The sequence below is a fragment of the Manis javanica genome, chromosome 14 (assembly GCF_040802235.1).
Source record: "Manis javanica isolate MJ-LG chromosome 14, MJ_LKY, whole genome shotgun sequence".
Taxonomy (NCBI): Eukaryota; Metazoa; Chordata; class Mammalia; order Pholidota; family Manidae; genus Manis; species Manis javanica.
Genome location: NC_133169.1, coordinates 6,586,141 through 6,595,717, shown reverse-complemented (window position 1 = coordinate 6,595,717; position 9,577 = coordinate 6,586,141). Strand labels below are relative to the sequence as shown.

Sequence of the window (9,577 nt, the reverse complement as noted above, 5' to 3'; positions counted from 1 at the left end):
CCGACGTCTCCGCCCAGAGGTGGTGGAGCCGTTAGACGTCACTTCCGTCCAGGCCGGAAACCAAGATGGCTGCGCTGTTGTTGAGGTGACTTTAGTATGGGGCTGGGGGCCGGTCCCCGCGACCCTTGGGATGCTTGCCCTGGCCTCTCTCGGCCTGCCGGCAGCTGTTTGCCCTGTGCCTGGGCCGGGAAAGGACCCGTGCGTGGCGGCCGCGCCTTGGGGACCCCATGGCCCTCTCCCTCCCCTCCCCCAGCCGCCCCGAGAGCTGGGAGCTACTGGCCGGTTACCGCTTCCTCACTCCGTCCCGAGGGGTCGCGCGGCCCTGGCCCTTTCTACTTCTTCACCTCTAATCCTTCTTCCCCAAGTTTTTCTTTGGGCCACACTCAAAGCCAAGCTCCGAAAAAATAAACAGTTCTAACTTTGAGGTCAGTGGCCCACGGGTCCTACAGTTTTGAGATCTTATTTAAGGACTGGGCGTCGGGAAGAGAGACGTTGGTGTACTTTGTCTTTGCGTCTAACTCCTGCAGTCCCTGGTTGCTTTCAGTGAGCGGGCATTGTCCACGTACCTAACGAACCCCAGGCAGAGGGCGCAGGAGGCCTGGACCGGTACTGGCTGGCGATTAGCAGTAGTGCCCGTGGCGGTTGCTTAGCTGTCCCAGAGCAGCCCGGGGAATTCAGTTTTAGCTTACATTTTTATCTGGGGGACGGGGCTGAATGTCCCAGTTTTTCTCCACAATAAGAGTTCGCTGTTTGGGAAATACCCTGGATTTTCTTCCAATCTGAACTTCCACTGTACAGGCCGCCGCCTCTACTCAGAGCCGTTCTAGCCCTAGGGACTTGAATGAGTTTAAGACACTGTTGGAACAAATCCCAGCATAGTTTATTTAGTGCCAGCCCTAGTTTTGGAAACTATTTGCTATGGAAAGTTAATGTTGTTGAGATTTAATTCCTGATTTCCCCCAAGTGTCTTCCCATTTCTCTTTCCCCTCCAGTCACCCAGTATAAAAATAGACTGTAGTTTTTCTCTTGGAGTTGAGATCAGGAATGGGTTACCCTAATCCTCTTATTTTCCAAATGTACCTTTTTTTCTGTAAGATGTGCCAGGGCCAGTCTTGCCAGAAGTGCCTCCTTTATTCCAGGTAGTTTGACTGTAATTGGATATTTTTGATTCTTTGACATATCATATTTTGGTAGGTGTCAGGGGCTTTTGGTAGAATTAACACGTAGCTTGAAAGAATCATACTGGTTCTAAACTGTTTGTTGTAGGAGTTTGAGGAGGAGTGTTTAGAAGGATCATTATACTCATTAAGTATGTCCAGACAGTGTCATTTGGAGTTGTATAGGACTGTCATCACTGGAGTTCAGTGCCAAGAAAGAGACTTCTTTCTCGTTAGTGGTAATCAAAGGTCTCATGGGAAGGGCACCTTTCAGTTTCTCACAAGGGCTTTTTTAAAGGGATAAGAAATAGAGAATTAAAAAAAAATTTTTTCCCCATGATTGAAGTTCTGGGTCCAATTCCATTTCTCTAGAGGGATTTGGAACTGTTTATAATGTACTGATATAACCTCAAAGTAAAATACCTTCCAAGAAATTCTAGGAGCTGGTTTCTAGTTTTAGGAACATCACCGGTTCTACTTTGGATCATTTAAGGTCATTGATTCCATGATTGTGTTTTCCTCATTTGTGAATGAGAATAGCAATAAGCTGGACCCACTTAAGAGAAATACTGGTTAAACATTTTTAATGCTTGGCTTATTAAAAATTATTAGTTATCAGAGCACTGTATGTCATGGCTTTTGCATAGTGCTGTATATTTCTGTATTTTGTGTACTTCCTAAACAGTCAGACTAGCCAAGGATGAGTAACCAGCTGAGTAATGCAAACTCCATTTGGCACTCAGTCAAGGAATGCCTTACCAAAGCCAAGCCAGGGGTACAGAGCTATGCTAAGAACAGCTAGGCTTCTCTCTAATAACGTTCATGCTGCTCAATTGCAAAATCGCCCGGAGCCATAACCATATGAACACGGCTCATCATATTCAATGCTACATGTGAAACACCTGTAAAGATAAGGTTTAATTCTAAATTCATGAGACTGCTTTTGAAGGTAAGCATACTCATTCACAAACCATTTCTTTTGAGCCTCTTCTTTCTGTCAGACATTATTATAGGTGCTGTGGATGCAAAGTATTCCTGTCCTGTCCTTGAGGAGCTCAAGAGTCTAGCAGAGGAGATAAATAAATAGGTGAATTATTAAGCAACATGATAAATGTTGGTATGGAGATAGGAATAAGTGGTGTGGGAGCATGGCAGGGGCAGCAAGTAAGGCTACAGAAATGGTGAAGTTGCCATCCAGGAGTAGTTGGGTTTTGAAGGATGAGTTTATCAGGCTGTGAGGGAGGTTCCAGTCAGAATAGGATGAGCAAAGGCATGTGGCCCTAAGCAGACTTGCTCTGTGTGGGGGTAATGTAACACCAGTGTGGTAGAAGTATAGGGGCAGAAGGGAATTTGTGGGAGAGTAGGTCCAGAGAGTTGGATTGGGCCATGTGAAAAAGAGCTGTGTTTGGCTACAGTATGAAATTGTTCTATAAGCAGGGGGGACCTGTTAAGAGACTTTTTAAGCAGGGGGGAACTGTTAAGAGACTTTTAGGCATAAAAGCAATGAAATCAGCTTTATTTCATAAAGTTAGCTCTGGTAATATTGAATGATAGGGGAGAGATTGGTGCTAGGGAGATATAGTTCAGGAGCTCTGTAATAGTTCTACTGAGAAATGAAGAGGACACAGGCAAAATGGAGTGAAGTGTCCTAGCTGGTAGTGATCTTATTGTGGTAAGGTGGTAACATTGCATATATATCAGGGAAGGGTGAGAGGAAAGAAAGAAAGGATGACTTACATTTCAGGTTGAGAGTTAGTTTGGTGCTAATAACCATTAACCAGAACTTTTATATAGACAGGATTGCTCTTCATTATGTCCTTCAAGGATACATCTATTTTAGTGTTACTCTTACCCCAGACATTTATGAAACTTTTTGGCATACCATCAGATCAAGTTCAGAGGTCATTCACATAAGAGAAACTTATTAAATTACAGTGTTGTCTTGTTTTGGACCAAAAATGGTTTTATTCAGTTTGATCATATAGACTTGGCTTTGAATAATTTTTTTTTCCCTAAAGTCATATCCATTTTTAGCAAATGAACATTTTTATCACCTCTGAGGGTTTAAAGAAGAATGTGATGTAAATTCTAAAAACCTTGGGGAGACCAACAAAATATTAGTAATATTGTACATGTATGTGGTATATTGCTGTTTCGAGATTGCTTTCCTGTACCTTTTTTGGGTATATTTTATCATGTAATACTCCCAGCAACCAATAAGATAGATATTACCAATCCCACTTTATAGAAGAAAAAGCTGAAGCTAAGTGACTTGCTGAAGTTATGCAGATGGTGCAGATCAAGAACTCGAGTCTGGCTCTTTTATTTGTCCAGTGTTTCTGCATTGCTGGTGTTGCCCCAATCCAGAGAAGAGTTTCAAAAATGGTTACAATTTTTTTGGAGACATGTCTAATGTATTCAGAACACTAACTGGAAATGATAAGTCCTGGCTTATTAATTAAGAATAAGGGAAGTACTATTACTTTCTAGCTTTAGCATATAAAGCACTATTCCTGGGTGGAAAAAGAAATCTTTCAGAGTTGTGGGTTTCACATGAAAGGCAAAGATAGAGATCTGCTTTTTTCATATAGAAGTTCCCTCTTATCTGTGGTTTTGCTTTCTGAGGTTTCAGTTACACATGATCAACTATGATTCCAAGGCAGATGACCCTCCTCCTCATGTACTATCAGGTCAATAGTAGCCTAACTCTGTGTCACGATGCCTACGATAATCATATCGCTTCATCTCATCATGTAGGCATTTTATCATCTCACATCATCACAAGAAGAACAAGGTAAGTATAATACCATAAGATATTTGGAGAGAGAGAGACACCACTTACACACAACTTTTGTAACAGTATATTGTTATAATTATGCTTATACTAGTTATTAATCTCTTACTGTGTTAAATTGGAAATTAAACCTTATCATAGTTATGAAAGTATAGGATAAAATATAATGTGTATAGGATTGAGTATTAGCCACAGTTTCAGGCATCCACTGGGTGTCTTGAAGCTTACTGTGGGTAAAGCTTGGGGGACTAATTATTTCAAATAAGGTTATAGAGTTTGTGCAACTCGTTTCTGTTAGGGCCTGTGGGAAGTTCATATTGGTATTTGTCTGGGAAACAATAGCACTAGACAGAGAGCGCAGTAGATTCCAGCCCACATCTGCAAACTCTTGCTGGGTAGCTGAGTGACTGGACCTAGCCTGGTGTGAGGAATGCGTGCCCTGCGACTTCAGAGTCACAATTACTTCAATTGACTTAACGAGATTTGTTCCCACTTTTCTTTCTGGGAGCTTGGGTACACAATGTCTGTATTCACCCTTGCCTGTAAAGCTGGAAAGAGGGGAGAGCTGAAGGAAGTGTTGCTTGGATGATTTTTCCTTCTAATAGTGGGCTCTTGTAGAATGCTGATGTGAAGCATAAGGTTCTTGAAATGTTTATGCATCTAATAATCAATCGTGTGAGGAACATGATCAGCTTTTTTAGAAGATCGTTGGATCTTAGTGAGATCTTATCCCCACAGTGCCTTGTACGTAGTGGGATACACAATCAACTTTTGTAGAATCAATGTATTTCTGATATTAGTCCCAGAGCTTCATTCTGATAACTTTCTTAAGTACTTTTGGAAAGATTTGATATGATAATGTGAGTAAAGGAGATAGTGGTCATCAGTTTTTCATAATACTATGTGAACATAATTCTGGAGCAGTTAAATTCTCTTTAACCCCTTTGTTTATCACAGCAGTATTTACAGTAGCCAAGATATGGAAGCAACCTAAGTGTCCATCACTAGATGAATGGATAAAGAAGATGTGGTACATATACACAGTGAAATACTATTCAGCCATAAGAAAGAAACAAATCCTACCATTTGCAACAACATGGATGGAGCTAGAGGGTATTATGCTCAGTGAAATAAGTTAGGCAGAGAAAGACAAAAACCAAATGATTTCCCTCATTTGTGGAATATAACAACTAAGCAAAACTGAAGGAACAAAACAGCAGCAGAATCATCACAGAACCCAAGAAGGGACTAGTGGTTACCAAAGGGGAGGGTTTGGGGAGGGCGGGTAGGGAGGGAGGGAGAAGGGGATTGTGGGGTATCATGATTGGTGCATATGGTGTGTGTGGGGTCATGGGGGAAGACTGTAGCTCAGAGAAGCAAATAGGGACTCTGTGGCGTCTTACTACGCTGATGGACAGTGACTGCAATTGGGTATGGGGGAGTAATCCATGATAAGGGTGAATGTAATAACCACATTGTTTTTCTTGTGAAGCCTTCATAAGAGTGTATATCAATGATACCTTAATTTAAAAAAATTCCCTTTAGCTAGAATGCCTGGCTACAGCTAAACTATGTACTTGGTGTTGCAGTGACGGACTCTGTTTTTGTTTTACTCCCATGTTTTAATCATTATCTTAAAGACCTTGCTTTAAAAATTCACTTTGTGTATTTCTCTGTTGAACATCACCAGTTTTGATTATTGTTTTACTTCCTGTTATTTGTGTTCAGCTAAACCTTTATTTTGCATTTGTAGGTAATATTTGATCATTCTCAAGGTATTCGGGGTTGTAGCTTTCCAAATGGAAAATAATCTCAAGGACACTGATGCTGTCATTGTTTTCATCTTATTCTTAATTCTCCCCTCTACCCCGAAGCCTAATGCAAAGCAAAAATAGAGAAGTCAGTAAACTGAAGTCCATCTCCAATGTGTATTCACTCTTCTCTTGTCTTGCAGACGTGGTGGCCGCCATTGCCTCCAAGCCCACCTTAGTCCTCAGCTCTGTATCAGAAAGTAAGTTTCTAAATCTGTGGAGATTATTATGATCTAACTCTTTTTTTTCCTTGGGGAAAAGTAGTAGGCTACTGAGTAAGATTTGGGAGGTATGTGTGAAAGCAGGTAGTTGCAGACAGTTGGCTGAAATGTCAGTGATTGTGGTCATTATTTTTCTCGTCTTGTAGTAGAAGGAAGGACAAGAGTATTTCTTTGGCCTTTCAGCTTTTCTGTCATATTTAACTTCATTGATTTTCTCCAATTTCTGATTCCTTCCTTGATACCTAATTTTCTTCTGTCCTTTCTGTTTAATCTTTTTCTTCCTTGAATTTTTTTTTTTTTTTCCTTGTAACTTTTAATTTGGGCAGCTTTCCGGACTTAGTCTTGAAGTATATTTCTTCCTGCTGTATTCAGTCCTAGTCTATTGACTTCAACAGTTGTCTTTATTTTTTTAATTTTAATTTTGGAAATATTTTGTACTTTCAGAGATGTTGGGAGAGTAGAACAATGAAGTTCTGTATACCTTTCACCTAGATTTATCACTTGTTAACATTTTCCTGTTTTCTTATCACTCCATATATTTTAGGTTGTGCTGTATGAAGTTGTTGTTTTTGTAGGTCAAAACTAGTCTCATATTGACATTTTAGTGTGATTTAGCCTGATAGATAGATAGATATTTAGTTGTTATTGTTTCCTCTGAATTCTTTGAGATTAAGTTTAAGACATCATACTTTACTTCTAAATAGTTCTCCTAAAAACAAGAGTGTTATCTTCAATAACAGCATAATTATATAAATGTAGTTACCAAATTCAAGAAATTTAACATTAACGTACTCTTATCCAATATATAGTCTATTTTCAGATTTTCCATTTGTTCCAAATGATGTACTTTGTAGAAGTAGAGTCCACTTGTCCCCCGTCCAGTATCTAATTAGGCTCACATACTGTATTTTGTTGTCATACTTCTTTAGTATTCTTTTGTCTGGAATTGTTTCTTAGCCTTCTGTTGTTTTTTATGACAGTGATGTTTTTGAAGAATACAAGCCTGTTTTGTAGAGTGTCTCTCAAGTTGGGTTTGTATGATTGTTTCCTAATGATTAGATGCCCATTATCCATTTTGGCAGGAGTAATACATAGTGATGCTGTATCTTTACTACATCATATCAGGAGGTATATGATTCCATTTGTCCCATTATCAGTGACTTTAACTTTGACCATTTGAATAAGAAAATGTATGTTAGGTTTTTTCCACTATAAAGTTACTATTTTCCTTTTATAATTAGTAAGTAAGCCATGGGGAGATACTTTCTTGAAGGGGATGAACTCAGTTTAAGTTTAGTATGGACACATAGTAAGTTGTTGAATATAGCTGTTTAAGCATTGGCTTCAACCTAGCCCGATGATAGGGAAAAACCAAGAAACCATTCAGAGGTACTAAGCTGAATCCAGTTCTTGATTTTTGAGAACCTGAAAGGGAGTCTTGAAGAGCCAGATGGGAGCAGGTGGTAATGTCTGAGATAGAGACAGCACTTTGACCTAGGAAAAGGGTCATCCATTTCTGTAAGTGGTTTTGAAATATTTTATGTGCCCTGCTGCCCAATAAGAGAGAAGCTGAACTTCCATTGCTGGACTCCTGTGTGTTGGGGGGTTTGGTAAGAAGTTACCTCTGCTGTGACCTCATTGGGGATTGAGGTTATTAATAACTGAGTCAGACTTTGCAGAAAGGTGAGTGTATGAACATGTTCTCTGAATATAGTGAGTTCATTCAGGCCAGCTTACTTTTTAAAAATTTCAACTTTTTATGTAAAAAGGTAAACCTACTTTACTGTTAGTCATTTTTAAACTGTCTGGTTTATTTTAGTGCTGTTCCTTTGGGAACTACAGCGAAAGAAGAGATGGAGAGGTTCTGGAGTAAGAATACTGGTTCCAACCGCCCTTTGTCTCCCCATATCACTATCTACAGGTAAGGAAATCTAGAAGTGGTGGATGAAAGGTCTGGAGGTTGGCGCATGGCCTCCTTGATTACTTCCCTCAGGTCTTTTTTTATAAGGAGACAACTAAATTCTGTCTTCTTGCCTTAAAAGGGTAATCTATCCTACAAAACTACCATTTTGAAAATTCTGGTAAGTCAAAATTAACTCCTATTAACTAAAAAAAATACTTTGAAACAATTTCATATTTACGTAAATGTTTGCAGAAATAATACACAGTTCTATATGTCTTCATACAGATACCCAACTTAACATGTTTGAATGATTTGAGAAAAAGTACAGAGATGATGATGCTTCATTGTTTTTGTATTAGTTTTCTATTGCTGCCATAACAAGTTTTCATAAACTTTTAAGGGCTTAAAACAACATTTAGCATCTTAAAGTTGTATAGGTCAGAAGTCTGACTCATGTATCACTGGGTTAGAGGCAAGGTGTTGGCCAGGCTTCATTCTCTTCTGGAGGCTCTACAGGAGTATCTGTTCCCTTGCCTTTTCCTGCTTCTAGAAGCTACTTTGAATTTCTTCATTGGTGGCCTCCTTCCTCCATCTTCAAAATCAGCAATGATGGGTCAAGTTCTTCCACCCTATCACTTTGGCCCTGCTTCCATTGTCACGTTTCTCCTCTGACTCCCTTCTTATGCCAGGCTCTTCTGCTCTAAGAACCCCTGTGATTACATTGGGCCCATCCAGGAAGTCCAGGGTAGTCTCCTTATCTTAAGGTGGGCTTATTAGCGACCTTAACTTCATGTGCAACCTTAATTCCCCTTTGCCATGTAAGGCAAAATACTCACAGGTTCCAGGGATTAGAATGTGGATATCTTTAGTGAGGTCATTTTTCTGCTTACCACAATCCCTTAATACTTGGGTGTGTTGTGTTTCCTAAATTCAAGTACACTCTCCATAGTACAACCATCATAATCAAAAAGTAAAGTTAATCCAGTGTTACCATCTGATCCCATTCAGTTTTGGCCAGTTGTCCCAGTAATGTCCTGTAGGTGTCCAGGATCCAACCCAGGACCATGTATTGCATTTTGTTGTCTCTTTAATTTCCTTCAATGTAGAGCAATATTTTAGTCTCATCTTTTATGACCTCGACAGTTGTAGAACGTTCCTCAGTTTGGGTTTGTCTGATATTTTCTTGTGATGTATGTGTTTTTGGCAGGAGTACCTCTGACGCGATGCTGTGCTCTTCCCAGTTCATTGTCTTGGGGGTTGCATAGGATAATGATTTATCCCATTACTGGTGAAACAGACGTTCATCACTCATCAGAATGTCTGCTGGGTTTCTTAGTCTATAAAATTAATGAATAAAGATGTTATGTTTACTAATTAATACTTAATTTGGGAAGATACTCTTGAGACTGTCAATATTCTATTTCTTATTAGACTTTGACCCACCAGCAGCAGTTACTACTATGATCGTTGCCAAATTGCGATTTTTCTAATTCCATCATACCTTCTAGATTTATTTATTACTATAGGGTAAAGGTTGCTTTTTTTAATCAGTGCAAACCCAAGGATTCTTAAAGGATTCCTAAAAGGAAAAACTCATTTCTTCTCTATTCCTATGACATGAACTAAAGGAAAAACAGTTCTCTTTCCTCTCTACTGTCAGTACTTCTGACACCAAATGTGTAGAGGTTTTT

At 39.5% G+C, this 9,577-nt stretch overlaps 1 protein-coding gene across 1 annotated transcript in view; it reads left to right on the top strand.

Annotated features, from left to right (window-relative positions):
• Positions 1–9,577, top strand: part of SDHC (succinate dehydrogenase complex subunit C) — a 32,049-nt gene continuing 22,472 nt past the window's right edge. The window contains exons 1-3 of the mRNA XM_017678159.3: positions 1–85; positions 5,906–5,962; positions 7,803–7,904. Coding sequence (XP_017533648.3) covers positions 66–85; positions 5,906–5,962; positions 7,803–7,904 — 179 coding nt within the window. The 5' untranslated portion in view covers positions 1–65. The remainder of the gene's footprint in view (positions 86–5,905; positions 5,963–7,802; positions 7,905–9,577) is intronic.